This window comes from Pecten maximus, chromosome 16 (genome assembly GCF_902652985.1).
Source record: "Pecten maximus chromosome 16, xPecMax1.1, whole genome shotgun sequence".
Lineage (NCBI taxonomy): Eukaryota > Metazoa > Mollusca > Bivalvia > Pectinida > Pectinidae > Pecten > Pecten maximus.
The window spans coordinates 18,980,844-19,000,733 of record NC_047030.1 but is presented as its reverse complement, the minus strand read 5'-3'; the positions used below and the strand labels follow the sequence as shown (position 1 = coordinate 19,000,733).

Below are 19,890 nucleotides of genomic sequence, written 5' to 3'. Positions count from 1 at the left end.
ATCAGTTGTAGTTTTCTAACAATGATGTTTGCGAGGTTGATCTTGGCACTTAAAATCAGTTGTGGTAACATCGATGTACCGTCTAGTAAAGAAAAATATCTAAGCATGACCATGTAAATTAGAATTTAAAATGAAATTTTAAAGAGTTCATAATTTTTTGGTTTTGAAGTTTCACAAGTTCAGGGCAAATTTTGATTCTCTCAAGGTGAACTCACTCTTTTATAGCAAGAGGTCAATACCTGCATGGTATATCACAGGTGAAGAAATCTATAAAGAGGTAAGTATGTAAGTGTGATCAGACTACAGAAATAATTGTGTTTATTGCTACATGTAAAGCTGAGAGCATTAGTGGTAATTTGAACTCAAGTGAACCGGAGTACATAAATTTGATTTTTTCTTACCTCTCTTGAAACACTCTGTTACATTATTACATTATTTAGGTTAAATCAATACTTAAAGTTGAGAACATCTGGGTGATTCAAGTAATCATTTTAAGTAAATCATTTTTTGTAATAAAACATAAACTTTATAAACTTAAAAGGTTCCACTAATGATGAATTTGAAATAACATTATAACAGTTAAATAACAGGGTTGTAAAAAAACATACATCATAATAAAAGAAACACTTTCACTCTCTCTCGAGATCTAAACTAAGATTTTACTCCTACATATATATTTATCTACTTCGAGCTAACATTAGCCTTTTCTCCTTTTACCAACTTTTAACATTTCTATTTCTCTCCCAGGGAATGTCTTATTTATCTTCAGGTTATTTTTGTCCTCTTGAGCTAAATATGTCCAGACTATTGTCTAATTATCCTCCAAACCATTATTCTAGTCTTGGCTGTAGACCACTCCTATATCTGAATTTTTACCTGGAACTTTGTTGCTATGGAGATTTCTTACCTGGAACTTTGTTGCTATGGAGATTTCTTACCTGGAACTTTGTTGCTATGGAGATCTGTTACCTATGTTATATTCATGCTCTAGATTTTAGAAGATTGCATGACAGAACTTAATTTGACAGAGACAGTTCATACATTCTGAGACCCAAGACAAGAGATATCTATAAGCATACAATTCTTTAGACCAAATTTTGTGATCTGAAACATTCTGCTGCTCCAGATGCCAGGAATCGGATGCATGACCCAGTAATTTTTGTTGGAATTTCCCCATGCAAATCCAGAAAACTTTCTTTATAAAAAAAATAATAATTTGTGATCCCCAACACAATTATCAAAACTAAAGAAAGTGTCCTACCAGAAAATGAATCCACGGAAGTCAAATATCTAAACTCAAAAAATAACTGATGCCTGAAAATGTACAGAAGCACATAATTCCACCAAATGCTCTATAGACATCAAGGCTGACCCAGGGAGACCTCTCACCTGTTTTCCTATGGGTGGCTGTGTTCCTGGCTACCCCGGAGAAATCAGAGTTTGGCAGACCTAATCTCAAGGTCACAGGGTCAGGAGGACCAGTTGAGGTCAAGGGTGATGGGGGTGTGTTGAATGGATGTGACTCTACAGAACCAGCCTCGTCATGGTGAATCTGAAACACACAGATATCTGACAGCTGTATGGCCTTGATCTGGACATTCTGATTCTGTTAAATGTCAAGGTTAAAAGCCTTGAACAGTTTGTTGAATCTGTACATAATAAATATTGATTTTTTTCAATTGATATAACTTAAATCCTACAACATATACACATAGAAAGAAGATATTATAAGAAATCATATTCTCTGAACTTTAATTTCCTTAGCATTAGTTTAAGTGTTCAGAATATGTCCGATCTGTATTTATTGATCACTAAAGTTTAAGGAAAATATTTTATGACATGAACTAAAATAAATATAACCTAGAGAAGACAAAACAGAGATATATGAATCTTGTTAAAATCCTCAGTTCATGGTGCAAGTATGATATGTAGTAAATGAATCGAGGAACTGGTGGTTTTAATAAGATTAGAGATATTTGTTCTATTTAATATATTTAGTAAGAAGGCATTTGACGCCAATTTACACCAGGATTAAATCACAATGTGGTTACCCAATGCCACAAATAATGTTCAATATACATGAAAGAATTCCGCCTGAGTACTTACCATACATATATTGGTTCATACCTGGTCAATTTTTATTAGTAGACTATAATGTTAAATGTATACAAAAGGAAAGGCGTATTATAAATCACCAATGACATTATCTATGTTCCTTTGACATACATTTTCAAATTAAATTCCATATAAAAACTTTTTTTCAAAGGTTACATACTGTACAGTTGTTTGTAAATTGAAAATTCATAACAAAATCTACATAGTAAAATTTTACATTTGAATTTAAATAAATTTTGAGGTGGAACCTTTCCACAGCCGATGCTTAACTTTTTTAATGTTTCTATCCTTACATAATTGAAATGCACAGTATCAAAATGAAAGACCGATTATTGACCAAGGGAAATAACTCTTAAACTAGGAAAATAATCCTTTATGTTGCTTTTTATTTTACAGATAAGAAAAAATGTTCAGAATAAAAATGATGAAATTATGAAAACCAAAAATCCCTATAAATATAAGTAATTTACAAATTTTTAATCAAAGAACTGCCTTGCTTTGATGGCATTTATAGTCGTTATGATATGATTTTATAGTACTGATAATCTCATCATCTAATCATTGTAAAAAGTGCTATTATGGTCTTTGACTTGTACTTAAACAATGCCACAGAGAAAAGGCAAATAACAAGTCAAGGAAAAATTCGATGCTTTCTTCAGACTTCAGGTAACTGTCATTGGACTTATTCGACAGCTGTCCAAATACCAATATAGCGGGTCACAATACCTCCCGACTGAAAATAAATACTCCATTGTCAAATAGACAACAGCTGTGTCTGTCAACTTATCACATATTGCACTGTCTATTGTTGGGTAGCAGCAAATGAAGCAAAAGCATTATCAGAGCCCAGTAGCTGTAGAGAATCTTGAATAATTGAAGCGTGCATTAAATCTTAATTTTTTAAACTGTAGACAATTAACACGGAAAAATCAGACATTAATTGCTATCTATTTTCAGAGATTCAGTAAATGAGAATCATATTAAGCTTTATTTCATCCAGATGAAAATACATTGATTTACCTGTAATAAATATCATATAAGTTGCTATAGTCATTATAAAAGTAGACATTTACTAATAGCTAAGCAATGATCTGTCTCGCTATGGTATTTGTAGTTGTTATAAATGACGGAGCTAATTTGCAGGCCAATTTCATATTGCATGCAACTTATGAATATATATATAAGTAAATACAATAATAGTGTCCATTACAGTAAAACATGCTCCATAGTCGCAGCATTGATTGTATATTGGAAAAAATGTTGTTTTAGGTTGCTGTCTTAGTAAACCTGTCAGTGATACTATTTATATAAAATATTCTTGTAAATTCATCAGGTATTAGACACCATTTATCATAAACTAGAAAATCTCTGTAAGACATAAATGTCCCCGCTGCCACTTAACACCCGGAAACACAGTTTGGTGAGGATCGCATTAGCAGTTCCTGAGATTAGCTAGTTACATTGCATTAGGACGGGATGGGACAGGACAGAGTTACATTGCATTGGGACGGGACTGGACTGGACAGGACGGGACAGGATGCAACACCACAAGACGTGACAGGACGGAACAAAGATGGGTAACACTATATGCCCCCACCCCCACCCCATTACATGGCCGGGGCATAGCAAAGATATACAGCATCAACAACCTGTGTTATATAACCACTAGTAATGTAACAGAACGGTATGGTACACATAGGCGCAGTAGGAGTTAAAGTACAGTGATATCATGTTTTTGATAGATTTTTCAATCTAAATCCTTACACATACACATTACTGGGAAAACAATCAGGAAAATAAGTATACAAGGAAAAACTACATTTTATCTACTGTACTAGCTAGTACTCATTGATACATAGATACATAAGATATACAGACTATCACAGTCAAACCTGCTACTCCACCACACACAAAGTTTGACACAAACATCACCCTTACAACATGATATACTCCCGGTTCATGTTTATAAACAACATATGGTGAAAAAAATATATATGTTAGTTCCCGCAGGTGTTGTTTTTACAGGTGTTACTTTAAACTTTTATAAATACCATATTTATCCTGAAATGGTAAAGCCCAGACCATACATAACATTTGACTTGAGGTAGGGTCTGAATTTATATGAAAATGAAAATCCAATTTGTTGACATTTCTATTGAACTGCAAAAGACATGGGTGGGCTTGTTGTCAGACATGGGCTTATTGTCAGGTATGGGTTTATTGTCAGACATGGGCTTATTGTCAGACTGGGCTTATTGTCAGATAAATATGGTAAATTAACATGCCTGGCTGCTGTATAAACAAATTATACTATGAAAATGACAGTGACAATACATAATCTAAAATTAATTCAACTCTCACAAGTAATTAAGTCACTCACACATAATTATAAGCATTAGTTTACCTGCAATTAACTAATATAGAGTTCCGCCATTTCACCTGAAAGACAACAAGTAAGGTGAAGACGCATCGTTATCACAGGTAGACAATATTCCTTGTATAAATGTTCTCCATCTTGAGCTGAAACAGCTTGTACAACCATCACTGGTTACGGACCATACACTGAACATCAGCTGGTATAGACTGACGAGAAAAATCCATTAATTTTCTCAATGGTTATGACATCTGTTTCTGTCACCATGGTTACTAATATGTCTTGATGGTGATATGTAAACATACCTATGTTGATGTCTTACACAGAAATTTTAATGCAGGTAAAATCTCTAATTTTGATCTGAACAAGCTGATTGTGTTTGGAATATTAATTTATAGGCTGTGGCATATCAAACTCGTCATCACCTAATGAGTGTATGTAGCTTGTCTGAAATATGAATAACTTGGTGATGAAGTCAATCGGCATTAAATATGTAATGAACACCACTGGACCAGTAGTTATCATATAACTGTCACATGTTAATCTATCCAACCTCTATAAACCAGATCTAAGGTGTATGTACATGGCTAACCCAGACAGCACTAAACTCAGATTTACCCGAGTAAATGTGTGATTCATGTGTAGACAAAGAATCAAACGTTTTGACAATCACAACATAGTTTAAAGTTCCGTTTCTGTGTAATTTTTTATATATATTGATATCAAAAGTGCTCTGTAACATCAGAGATTGGAGCAGAGTTTTCTTAACTCCATGAGAAGTAAAGAAGACTATGTTGCCAATTAAGGCAATTTCCAATTACAGATTTTTTTTTAATGTTCATCTTCTGTATCTAATAAAACTTGAATCTGGAATATGAATCTTGAGAAAAACATACTGTATGACAGGTTAGTTTGTGGTATTTTGTCCTTGTTTTGCTCGCAGATGTCTAAGTCCCCACAGTAAAATATTTAAATAGCAAAGATTTCATTGCTGTTGTCAATTTCCCTTTAGAAGCTCAGTGAAGTAGGTATAGTGAAGTGTATTATTGTATGTTCATGTGTTGTTAATAGATGTATATGGTTGAGAAGTGACTATCTCTGACTGTAGATACTAAATAAGATAGACATGGCTGGTTTTTCATTCATATAGTGCAGTTTTCTTTATGCAGCAGAACTGGACAGGGCCAAATACTGGTGGCCATCGTACCTCAAAAGTTTAGAAGGTCCGTCTAGAGCTCAGAGGTCCCTGGGTTCGAGTCCCAGTCTGGTTGTTGCATTTTCCCTCTCCTGTTACATTTGATGCCCCAACAAAATACACACAGAGGGTGATATATTGTTTTGAATGTGTCTTCGGGGTTGAAGACTTTGTTGAAGGAGGGATTGAGGAATGTAGCAGAACTGGACGGGGCTGACCACCAATGGCCAGGTAGCCAAGTAGCTCAATGGTTAGAGTGTCTGTCTAGAGTTTGAAGACCCCAGTTTAAGTCCTAGTCTGGTCGTTGCATATTCTCTTTCCTGTTACATCTGGCACAGGACTAAATACCTACGGTGAGTGGCATGTTGTTTTGTGAATCTTTGTGGTTGAAGACTTTGTTAAAAGAAGGAGGATTGTAGCAGAACTGAACTGGGCTAAAATGCTGATGGCCAGGTACCGCAAATCATTAGGGTGTCTGTCCAAGAGTTTGGAGGTCCTGGTCAGAGTCCCAGTCTAGTCGTTATATATTTCCTCTCCTGCTTCATTTAAATCTTGATTGGTTTTATATTGTTTAATATCCTCTAAACAGCTATATGGCCATTGAGAAAACTCAGTCAGAAAATGGCATGGTCATAGTGTAAGACTGGAAGGACTTTTGACAAATCATTGACAACACATTTTAATACCTTGATAAACAATACCCTTATCTTTAGGGCCTCATGCTTGTATCTGTGAAGGTCAATCAAGGTTGGTTGGAAGCTTGTATGTCTTTCTATATGCATGTCCGTGACCCTACCATGGAAGTCAATAAACAAACAATCTAAACCTGAGGACATTTCAGCATTAGGTTATATGACAGTGATTAGAATCAACTTATATTAATTATAATAACCTACTGATATTAAAGGAGCTACCAAAATTGACCTTGTACAAATGTACATGGAGAAACTTACCCCGGAGACTAAGATGTTGTAACAGCTAGAATTGTTTATTGATTGGACCGAGTCAACCATGGAAAAATGTGACTAGGGAAACAAGAGATCACAGAGGGATCTTGGCGCCAACCATTGAATGATCTTTATTGGTTCTATGACAGACTGATCTTTTCTTTACTTTTCCCTTCTTTCCTTTTTTCTTCTTACTATAATCTGTAACATGAACAAGTGGAACCTACATGTGAAGTTTGAGGAATATCCCTCCAGTGCTTTTCGAGAAATAGTGATAACAAACTTCAATTCTCAAAATCCGAGATGGTCACCTATCGACCATTTTGTGTTTCTGATTGAAAATCTAAATGGCACAACTAGGGACAAAGGGGAACCTACATAAGTTTGAAGAATATCCCTCAAGTACTTTTCAAGAAATAGCGATAGCAAGGATTGTTTACGGATGGACGATAGACCAGGGATGCAGAGCGATTTGATAGAATAGCCCATCATCTAATGATGATGGGCTTAAAATACTGTTACATGATAATCATGAGCTATGGAATTGACAGGTTCATTACCAAATACTTTTACTTTAGAATATCGGCTAATTAGAACCAACAGGGTTCATCATCAAATATATTGACTGTACATGATCAGCTATGGTGTCAACAGGTTCATTTACCAAGCTAAAGATATCACTTTCTCAGATTTCAAGGCAACTTACTTTTAGTCTAATGTAAAATTTTAAAAACCACACCAACGGCAATAACAAGTCTTGTTTTAATATTTATTACATATAACCGGTTAACATGGCATCATAGTACATCAGATTTTCATGATCATTTGATCTATAACACGTACATCAAATGTTAATTAGACAAAGAGAAACAAATAAGACGCCTGTGGTTGGCAGTGATATGACACGAAATTCATTTTGACATACGACACAGAATATGTGTCCATCAATAAATTAGCCCACAGAGACCAACACCACTCAAGCTAGATGGACTTCTTAGTGGACAATGGAGTGTTTTTGTTAGCTTTTAAACACAACTGTAATAAATATATAGGTGGGTTGTTACAGGACATGATGAAATAATATCCAATGGGTTGTTACAGGACATGATGAAATAATATCCAATTGGCTTTCTATGTTTTCTGGGCTTATCAGATGTTGTTAATGAATATTCTGTTAAGATGTCTATCATGAGCTCTCGGAACTTTGACCCTGGGATTATAATCAGGCATGTCATATTCAGGGTATTCAGTACTATGTTGAACCTTAATTTTTGGTAATTTCAGAAGTCAAATCACCATTTCTCAGAAACCTGAAGGGTCAAAACATATGACAAATAGACATGCGCTTTAAAACCCAAGAGTCAAATCTGATTTTGGAGAGTCAAAACATTTTTCTAAGGGTCTATTGGATGCCCTGACATTGTATAAAAACATATAGATATGGCACCTATAGTTAGACATATTTGGGAAGCTCTTTAGATGTCTTTTATGAACTCTCAGAACTTTTTTTTATGTTTTTCCCGCCTGAAACATTACCGAGGTTAGACAACAGACGACCTGAAGGTAAACTGACTCCTGAAACATTACCGAGGTTAGACAACAGGTGACCTGAAGGTAAACTGACACCTAAAACATTACCGAGGTTAGACAACAGACGACCTCAAGGTAAACTGACTCCTGAAACATTACCGAGGTTAGACAACAGACGACCTCAAGGTAAACTGACTCCTGAAACATTACCGAGGTTAGACAACAGACGACTTGAAGGTAAACTTTACCGAGGTTAGACAACAGACGACTTGAAGGTAAACTGACTCCTGAAACATTACCGAGGTTAGACAACAGACGACCTGAAGGTAAACTGACTCCTGAAACATTACCGAGGTTAGACAACAGACGACCTGGAGGTAAACTGACTCCTGAAACATTACCAAGGTTAGACAACAGACGACCTGAAGGTAAACTGACTCCTGAAACATTACAGATGTTAGACAACAGGTGACCTGAAGGTAAACTGACTCCTGAAACATTACCAAGGTTAGACAACAGACGACCTGAAGGTCAACTGACTCCTGAAACATTACCGAGGTTAGACAACAGACGGCCTGAAGGTAAACTGACTCCTGAAACATTACCGAGGTTAGACAACAGACGACCTGAAGGTAAACTGACTCCTAAACATTACCGAGGTTAGACAACAGACGACCTCAAGGTAAACTGACTCCTGAAACATTACCGAGGTTAGACAACAGACGACCTCAAGGTAAACTGACTCCTGAAACATTACCGAGGTTAGACAACAGACGACCTGAAGGTAAACTGACTCCTGAAACATAACCGAGGTTAGACAACAGACGACCTGAAGGTAAACTGACTCCTGAAACATTACCGAGGTTAGACAACAGACCACCTCAAGGTAAACTGACTCCTGAAACATTACCGAGGTTAGACAACAGACCACCTCAAGGTAAACTGACTCCTGAAACATTACCGAGGTTAGACAACAGACGACCTGGAGGTAAACTGACTCCAGAAACATTACCGAGGTTAGACAACAGACGACCTGGAGGTAAACTGACTCCTGAAACATTACCAAGGTTAGACAACAGACGACCTGGAGGTAAACTGACTCCTGAAACATTACCAAGGTTAGACAACAGACGACCTGGAGGTAAACTGACTCCTGAAACATTACCGAGGTTAGACAACAGGTGACCTGAAGGTAAACTGACTCCTGAAACATTACCGAGGTTAGACAACAGACGACTTGAAGGTAAACTGACTCCTAGCTGACTCCTAATTAAGTCATGATTAACTATTTTGCTGGAGATTTCCTTCCTGAGACTTAAATGTTGAAACTAAACTATACAATCATTATTCAAAATGATAAAAGTCCTGGGCACAAAAAAAAAGACTTCATTATTTTTTCTGACGTAAATTTTGCTTATTCTCATACTATTGTTGTCTATAACCTCCAATGTAACGAAATAAACATGATGATGATGATGATAACTCGACTAGGGAAGGGCAGTATATTCTAGACTAGTTTTATCTATTCTATAAACTTATAATTGGATTACTCCATGGAACCTTGCTTTCTTTCACCAAATTTTTCAAAGAAGCATACGCCGAAACCAGCAAATACCTTGCTTTCTTTCTTCAAGTTTGTAAGAAGCATACATGTCAAAACTAACAAATAAAATATTTTTTGAAAATCTTTTCTGCTCTTAATACCATTGTAGTAATACAACAAACTATAAATACTGTTAGTCTGACTAGATATAAAAGTATAACTAGGAAGTTGGAAAGTTATATATTCCTGTCAAAAAAAAGTGGATTAATTTTTTTCAAATCAAGCTGAATCACTTCCCTGTTTAATTATGACACATTATCAAAATCTTTGAAAGTGTAAATTAAATGCAATAATCCATAAAATTACAGTTATTTGATTAGGATCACAATATCCTGTGAATCCATCATCATAATTAGTCAGTTTTAAACTCCGGAAGAATGTTTAAAGTATGGGAAATCAAATTTCAAATTGTTCAATTTATTTTATTTCAAAGTACACAGGAGTGCACTTATTTGCATATTGCTTATTTGAATAAACCGCTGTATCAGCAAATCTATTTGAAATCTATGGGTATTTCTCTCAGTATAAATCATACAGTAAGTCATAGCTAAGTTAAATATGGTTTATATCGTATGTATATTTTTACCTATCTGTAGGTGTAAACATGAATAATGAAATGTTTCCTTTCACAAAAGTCAGACATGATAAAATATATATAAAATAATCATACTATACAGAGTAATCAAACATACTGAGTATAAATAACCGCCTCCTACCAGCTCCCAAACTCCTTACACCGTAACGACCATTAATACCTGCAGCTCGGTCAGAAAGGGCAATAGCGAACTTAAACTCAATCTGTAGCATGCGAATGCAAAATTTCCCTGTGGTTATATTGGTCTTGCAGGAGCTTTTTTGAAAGGCAATAGAAATATGGCAGAATTGGGTCAAGCATGGGTGACTATACTAAGCTCAGATCAAGCAACTGCGGAGAAGTTTGGAAGTCCTAGGTTATAAAATCCGGATCGGGTCCCTTACATTTCCCTCTCATATTATGTAAATACTGAAGGATCGCAGACTTTACAATTCAGTAATTTCACACTGTCGAGATGTTAATATTCTAGTTACAATTATGGTTGATACAGGTATGGCACATGCAATAGAATAGACTGGCCCCCTGTCTCTAAAATATTGAAATTATAAATAAATTTGAGCTTAATGATTTTGGTCCCTAGGATATGTCTGATTCTATATTCCTAAATTTCAAACTAGGGGCAGATAATCTAGTATTAGAATTTAGATTGGCAAAACTTCGGGTCTGGTGGCTAGTCTAGCAATAGAACTTTACAGCACATTCTAATCCCATCACATCATACCTGAAGCTTTTAATTACGAAATATGTACAGAGCTGTGAGGTGGTATAACACTATGTCACCACAATGATACCAATTACACAAATGTTCTCAAATCAATCACCAAACTTGCTAATATCAGTCCGAGTCATACTAATTGGGCCTTGAGAAATCTTCAAACATCTTAACCTGAATATGCTAATATTTTCATAAATAACATTATCATACAGTTAATAGCTATATTAAATATGGTTTATCTAGCCTGCTGGAATGTAATGGTGGAGCTGTATCCTAGCCATGGGTATCGACTATCTACTGGAAATAATCCCTTCTGTTAAACAAGGGCCCAATGGGCCCAAATCGCTCACCTGCAATGCAGTGATCTTTTCATATATGGATCCTGCAGTTATTTGAAAGCATGCTACAGGACCAATATAATGTCTCTCTGCACTTTGGCTTTTCACTAAAAGTCATTTAAAGATTTAAGCATACTTGATCGACGTGACCTTGAATGAAGGTTATTGAGAAGAAGTTGTTTAAAGATTTTAGCCTTTTTGACCCCTGTAACCTTGAATGAAGGTCAAGGTCATTCATTTGAACAAACTTGGTAGCCCTTTACCCCAGCATGCTACAGACCCAATATCAACTCTCTGGGACTCTTGGTTATTGAGAAGAAGTCGTTTAAAGATTTTAGCCTTTTTGACTCCTGTGACCTTGAATGAAAGTCAAGGTCATTCATTTGAACAAACTTGGTAGCCCTTCACCCCAGCATGCTACAGGCCAAATATTAGGTCTCTGGGACTCTTGGTTATTGAGAAGAAGTCGTTTAAAGATTTTAGCCTTTTTGACTCCTGTGACCTTGAATGAAAGTCAAGGTCATTCATTTGAACAAACTTGGTAGCTCTTTACCCCAGCATGCTACAGGCCAAATATTAGGTCTCTGGGACTGTTGGTTATCGAGAAGAAGTTGTTTAAAGATTTTAGCCTTTTTGGCCACTGTGACCTTGAATGAAGGTCAAAGCCATTCATTTGAACAAACTAGGTAGCCCTTCATCCCAGCATGCTACAGACCCAATATCAACTCCCTGGAACTGTTGGTTATTGAGAAGAAGTCGTTTGAAGATTTTAGCCTTTTTGACCCCTGTGACCTTGAATGAAGGTCAAGGTCATTCATTTGAACAAACTTGGTAGCCCTTCACCCCAGCATGCTACAGGCCAAATATTAGGTCTCTGGGACTCTTTGTTATTGAGAAGAAGTCATTTAAAGATTTTAGCCTTTTTGACTCCTGTGACCTTGAATGAAAGTCAAGGTCATTCATTTGAACAAACTTGGTAGCCCTTCACCCCAGCATGCTACAGGCCAAATATTAGGCCTCTGGGACTCTTGGTTATTGAGAAGAAGTCGTTTAAAGATTTTAGCCTTTTTGACTCCTGTGACCTTGAATGACAGTCAAGGTCATTCATTTGAACAAACTTGGTAGCCCTTCACCCGAGCATGCTACAGACCCAATATCAAGTCCCTGGGACTCTTGGTTATTGAGAAGAAGTCGATTAAAGATTTTAGCCTTTTTGACTCCTGTGACCTTGAATGAAAGTCAAGGTCATTCATTTGAACAAACTTGGTAGCCCTTCACCCCAGCATGCTACAGACCCAATATCAAGTCCCTGGGACTCTTGGTTATTGAGAAGAAGTCGTTTAAAGATTTTAGCCTTTTTGACTCCTGTGACCTTGAATGAAGGTCAAGGTCATTCATTTGAACAAACTTGGTAGCCCTTCACCCCAGCATGCTACAGACCCAATATCAAGTCCCTGGGTCTTTTGGCTATTTAGAAGAAGTCGTCTAATTTTTTTTTAGCCTTTTTGACTCCTGTGACCTTGAATGAAAGTCAAGGTCATTCATTTGAACAAACTTGGTAGCCCTTTACCCCAGCATGCTACAGACCCAATATCAACTCCCTGGGACTGTTGGTTGTTGAGAAGAAGTCGTTTGAAGATTTTAGCCTTTTTGACTCCTGTGACCTTGAATGAAGGTCAAGGTCATTCATTTGAACAAACTTGGTAGCCCTTCACCCCAGCATGCTACAGGCCCAATATTAGGTCTCTAGGCCTTTTGGTTATTGAGAAGAAGTTGCTTGAATGGAAAGTTGACGCCGGACGGACGGCCGGACGGCCGGACGGCCGGACAGACGACGGACGGACGACGGACGCCGCGCCACGGCATAAGCTCACTTGCCCTTCGGGCAGGTGAGCTAAAAATCATGATTATATATACACCCAAAGGCCAACATTTAAATACTGATACATTACAGTAATCTTACCAATTTACTAATTATTTCATCCTAAGCTCGGTGCCCTCAATACTAAACATGATAGTTTTTCTACATGATTATTTTCTGAGATTCTCATTATGAGTTTTTTCATGTTGTACCATTATTTTTCAAATGATTTTTTACACGAATGACAGTATTTCTAAATGACATTGCAGTTTTTCTACATGACATTGCAGTTTTTCTACATGAGTATTTCTACATCATCAGACATGACAGTTTTTCTACATGACATGACACTTTTCTACACGTCATGAGTATTTCTACATGACATGAGTTTTTCTACATGAAATTAGTTTTTCCCTACATAATGGTTACTCCAGGACCTGCTTCTTCACCAAATTTTTCAAAGAAGCATACGCCGAACCAGCAAATACCTGCTTTCTTTCTTCAAGTTTGTAAGAAGCATACATGTCAAAACTAACAAATAAAATATTTTTTGAAAATCTTTTCTGCTCTTAATACCATTGTAGTAATACAACAAACTATAAATACTGTTAGTCTGACTAGATATAAAAGTATAACTAGGAAGTTGGAAAGTTATATATTCCTGTCAAAAAAAAGTGGATTAATTTTTTTCAAATCAAGCTGAATCACTTCCCTGTTTAATTATGACACATTATCAAAATCTTTGAAAGTGTAAATTAAATGCAATAATCCATAAAATTACAGTTATTTGATTAGGATCACAATATCCTGTGAATCCATCATCATAATTAGTCAGTTTTAAACTCCGGAAGAATGTTTAAAGTATGGGAAATCAAATTTCAAATTGTTCAATTTATTTTATTTCAAAGTACAGAGGAGCGCACTTATTTGCATATTGCTTATTTGAATAAACCGCTGTATCAGCAAATCTATTTGAAATCTATGGGTATTTCTCTCAGTATAAATCATACAGTAAGTCATAGCTAAGTTAAATATGGTTTATATCATATGTATATTTTTACCTATCTGTAGGTGTAAACATGAATAATGAAATGTTTCCTTTCACAAAAGTCAGACATGATAAAATATATATAAAATAATCATACTATACAGAGTAATCAAACATACTGAGTATAAACAACCGTCTCCTACCAGCTCCCAAACTCCCTACACTGTAAGAACCATTAATACCTTCAGCTCTATCAGAAAGGGCAATAGTGAACTTAACTCAATCTGTAGCATGCGAATGCAAAATTTCTCTGTGGTAATATTGCATGGTCTTGCAGAAGCTTATAAAAGGCAATAGAAATATGGCAGAACTGGGTCAAGCATGGGTGACTATACTAAGCTCAGTTCAAGCAACTGCAGAGAAGTTTGGAAGTCCTAGGTTATAAAATCCGGATCGGGTCCCTTACATTTCCCTCTCTGGTTATATAAATACTGAAGGATCACAGACTTTACAATTCAGTAACTTCACACTGTCGAGATGTTAATATTCTAGTTACAATGAATGGTTGATAACACATGCAATAGAATAGACTGGCCCCCTGTTTCTAAAATATTGAAATTATAAATAAAATTGAACTTTATGATTTTGATCCCTAGGATATGTCTGATTCTAGATTCCTAAATTTCAAACTAGGGGGAGATAATCTAGTATTAGAATTTAGCTTGGCAATTCTCAACAAAAAAACTTAGGGTCTGGTGGCCAGTCTAGCAATAGAACTTTACATCACATTTTAATCCCATCACATCATACCTGAAGCTTTTAATTACGAAATATGTACAGAGCTCAGCTGTGAGGTGGTATAACACTATGTCACCACAATAATATCAATTACACAAATGTTCTCAAATCAATCACCAAACTTGCTAATATCAGTCTGAGTCATACTAATTGGGCCTTGAGAAATCTTCAAACATCTTAACCTGAATATGCTAATTAATATTTTCATAAATAACATTATCATATACAGTTAATAGCTATATTAAATATGGTTTATCTAGCCTGCTGGAATGTAATGGTGGAGCTGTATCCTAGCCATGGGTATCAACTATCTAAAGGAAATAATCCCTTCTGTTAAATCATGATTATATATACACCAAAATGCCAACATTTAAATACTGATACATTACAGTATGATCTTACCCATTTACTAATTATTTCATCCTAAGCTCGGTGCCCTCAATACTGCACAGTAGAACAATGACAAGAAAACATGATAGTTTTTCTACATGACATGACAGTCTTTCACTATGAGTTTTTCTACATGAGAGTTTTCCTACATGATATGACAGTTTTTCTACATAACATTGCAGTTTTTCTACACGACATTGCAGTTTTTCTACATGACATGACATTTTTTTCTACACGACATGACAGTTTTTCTACATGACATTGCAGTTTTTCTACATGATATGAGTTTTTCTACGTGACGTAGTTTTTCTACATGACATTGCAGTTTTTCTGCATGACATGACAGTTTTTCTACAAGACATTGCAGTTTTTCTAGATGAGTATTTCTACAAGACATTGCAGTTTTTCTAGATGAGTTTTTCTACATGACATGACAGTTTTTCTACATGACATTGTAGTTTTTCTACATGACATGACATTTTTTCGACAAGACATGACATTTTTTCTACATGACATCACATGTTTTTCTACATGATATGACAGCTTTTTCTACATGACATCACATGTTTTTCTACATGATATGACAGCTTTTCTACATCTGTGTCATAATTGCATCTTATAAGTCACTTCAATATATGTTTCATATCTGGGTCATTCCCTCCTTTATAAGTGGTATACATCACTTCCTCATTCAGGTCAAAAACACAATATAAAATAGCTGATAAGACAGGTGTAACCATAACTAGGATATACCTTTCTCTTGCCCATTGCATTATATCCAAGCAAGCTCTGGTATATATCATATCAGACCGAAGCAGGGGGTACTTGTACAACTTATTATTGACATTACTTATAGAAGATCATAAATGTATATGTACCATAAATTAGATTAATATTTTCTTTGAGAAATAAAGTAAATATACATCAGCAATATTTTTGATTATATGTGTCTAAGTTGTATTTTATTATAACAAGAGATCCCAGAGGGCCGTTGACACCCACCACCCATTGACCTTATGTTGGATCTCTGGAAGATTGATCTTTTCTCTACTCTTCTCTTCTTCCTCTTAATCATTTCAAAACAAAAGGAACCTACATATTAAATCTGAAAAAAGATCCATCAAGATCTCTATGAGAAATGTGGTTAACATTTAACTTCGATTATTAGAAGAGAAATCTAAATGAAAGGCAAGAAATTCCTGAGAAATATGGTTACCAAACTGTAACTAATACAAGAGGAAGCTAAATGAAACTAAAGAAACATCAAAGAAAAACTTTCTAAGAAATAACGATAACAATTTATCCATGAAGAACTTTCTAAGAAAAAGTTATAACAAACATCAACTGTCTAAATTCAAAATGGCCTCCTGTTGAAAATCTTGTTTTCCAATCAGTTTGCACAATAAGGGACAGGGGGAAATTAGACGATGACCGATCCAGTCCTTCTCCAGAAATATCGATAACCAGAACATATTTTTGAAGGATGGATGGACGCCGGATGAAGGGCGATTTGAATAGCCCACTATCTGATGATGGTGGCCTAAAAATTAATTTAAAACAATTTAACGATATTGAGAAAAATTTATTTAATTAATAACAACATAAAGCAGGTATATTTACATAAGATATTCAAGATAACAGCATAAAAGCCAATATTCATTACAAGCCTTCAGGGGAATATTTGTTTTAAGATACCCAGGGTAATTTTCTTTTTGTAATACAGTTGACAGAAATAACAGAGGTAAACTGGTATTGAAATAAGACAGGGAAAAAAAGACTTTAAATCTGCAACAACACATCAATTTAAAATGTATAGTGCAATATGATATCTATATTGAGGAAATTAATCACAAGTGTCACCACAAAGTTTGTTACTTCACTTTATTTGTCGATTAGTTTCACCTTTTTTAAAAATAAGTCAAGGCTTCATCAGGACAATGTTTCACAATGTTTTCACCCTGATAATATAATATCTACATAATATGTACCAACTCAGATTTTGTGAATATATAAATCACATCTATTTGTCAGTAAAAGAATCAAGTAATCTGGACAGAATTTAGCACATAAATACATGAACAGATCAATCTGAAAAACTAGAAAAGCTCAAGCTCTAGCTGTAGTGAATTTGTATGGAATAAAGATTGCAACTCATTATAAAAATATTTTTTTTTAAATCAGATTTCAAATTTAATCAAAATGCAATAAAAATACCTTGATATTACCAGGTAATGATAACAAGCAGCAAACACACATGCTAAGTCTAAATCAAACCAATCACCAAGCTTTTATAAAACCACTTATAATTATGACAGTTTCATCCGTTGCACCCCTAAGCAGGACACCTCTCTACACAATGTATATTGAGTATTCATCATTCAGTCATACAGTTTGATAAAACGTTTGATTTATTGAATTTTTCAGGTTTTTCAAAATTTCCCACCATTCAAGCAAAAATTCTTAATATTCCAGCAGAGATTATATAGAATTACAATCAAATCCCACAAACGCAATTAGTCACATGCATAGAGAAATTTTTATTCTTAGAGACACAAACAGTAAATGTCAACCAATCAGAACACTGCTTCTTAACTGCATGAACCAATTATGGAAAAACAACTACCGGATCAATGAATCAATTTTAGATAAATATTTTATGTGAAACAGTTTGAAATTATATATATTATATGCCCAATTTAGATTTCACTGAATCAATTTTAAATAAATAATTCATACAAAAGAAACAATTTGAAATTATGGCCAAATTCTTTCCCAATGTAAACTGATCAGTGTTCTATCAGACCTGGAATGAGATATGATCCATCTCTGTGTCTCAGAGCTGAGGAAATTTTACAACAGTTAAAATCAGTCAGGTTGTTATGGAAACATATCAAAAATGGAAAACCTGTATATAACGTAATCTGTATCACACTGCTACATACACGCAGACAGGTGAAAACAGAATATAATGAAATATTTATATCATACTCGATCGGCTACATGCCAGACAGGTAGAAATCTAACTGTTCCTATAGTCTCTGTTATAAATCTCTAACGGTTAACAGCTGACAGTGTTGGTAAGAACCATTATCATATAAAATAATATAATACAAACAGTCTGTCATTTCAAACTTTGGAATTTTAACTCTACTAATCTGTATTGAAATGAGGTTTTACAGTGCAGTACTCTGTATCAGCAATGTTGAAGAACATTATATGTATGTGAATGTGGTGCATGGTTCTTAACTATATATGTATGTGAATGTGGTGCATGGTTCTTTTTAAACTATATATGTATGTCAATGTTGTGCATGGTTCTTAACTATATATGCATGTCAATTATGTGGTGCATGGTTCTTAACTATAGATGTATGTGAATGTGGTGCATGGTTCTTAACTATATATGTAAGTCAATGTGGTGCATGGTTTTTAACCATATGTGTATATCAATGTGGTGCATGGTTCTTAGCTATATATGTATGTCAATGTGGTGCATGGTTCTTAACTATATATGTATGTCAATGTGGTGCATGGTTCTTAACTATATATGTATGTCAATGTGGTGCATGGTTCTTATCTATATATGTATGTCAATGTGGTTCATGGTTCTTAACTAGCGCTGTCAGCTTGGTGTGTTCCTTAAATGTCACTTTCAGATTTAATATGAAATGAATGGGTGTGTGTATTATATAAAAATACCATAGCAAATGTATCAGGATAGGCTAAATTTGATATAAGGTAAATATCAGAAAAATTTAAGTGCAAATGATGAATCTTTGACAATGAAATTGGAGTTAAGAAAAAAATCAACAGTTCATCTTTCACAAGTGTATAAGTATATACAAGTATTAAACAGATATATAAATGAAGATTTGAAGTTTCACATGTAAAAATTACAAAAGTACAAATTGTATACCACACATAAAACTGAGAAAGTAACAAAAATACTGTAAATAAATTCAGAGTAAGGTATGATTTTTATATAAATGTATCTCATGAGCAATAGATTAAAGCCAGGTTAAGAAAACAGGAAGTTTGAAAACCAGGAAGCTGAAGTTTCTCTATTTATGAAAAAACACCAAATACACCAATGTTTTACACTTTCAGTTAATGAAATACCCAATAAGGATGTTTCTATAGATATTGACATTAATGGGAATTATATAGTATAGGGAAACATTCACACAGAACACCTGGGTAATGAGGAAATAGGAGTATATTTAAGTTGTCGTTCTCCACTCTCCCATGCATATCCTTGGTTAGTGATAACTTTACCTTAGTAGTAGACCGGTGCCTTTATCTGTCAAAATGGTGACAACACACAAAATCAGAAAAAATCGGTAAAATCAACGAATGTGCTACAGCTCGAGCACAGAATACGCACACAAATGAAATCTTTCATTAAACACAACATATATAAATTTTCAAAGTTTTTGCAACC

At 34.9% G+C, this 19,890-nt stretch overlaps 1 protein-coding gene and 2 long non-coding RNA genes across 5 annotated transcripts in view; 1 reads left to right on the top strand and 2 right to left on the bottom strand.

Moving 5' to 3' along the window:
* Positions 1 to 19,890, bottom strand: part of LOC117345166 (espin-like) — a 73,126-nt gene that overhangs the window by 15,533 nt on the left and 37,703 nt on the right. For both annotated transcript variants that reach the window (XM_033908169.1, XM_033908170.1), the window contains exon 5: positions 1,390 to 1,552. In XM_033908169.1, the coding sequence (XP_033764060.1) occupies positions 1,390 to 1,552 (163 nt within the window). The remainder of the gene's footprint in view (positions 1 to 1,389; positions 1,553 to 19,890) is intronic.
* Positions 7,374 to 11,392, bottom strand: LOC117345168. 2 transcript variants are annotated; one of them, XR_004536369.1, is made up of 2 exons: positions 8,431 to 11,392; positions 7,374 to 8,341 (listed from the first exon to the last, which is right to left on the bottom strand). It is a non-coding gene; the product is annotated as an uncharacterized LOC117345168 (long non-coding RNA). The 2 variants fall into 2 exon arrangements; XR_004536370.1 differs by having other exon boundaries at positions 8,635 to 11,392.
* Positions 8,283 to 8,534, top strand: LOC117345169. The gene is made up of 2 exons (XR_004536371.1): positions 8,283 to 8,375; positions 8,414 to 8,534. It is a non-coding gene; the product is annotated as an uncharacterized LOC117345169 (long non-coding RNA).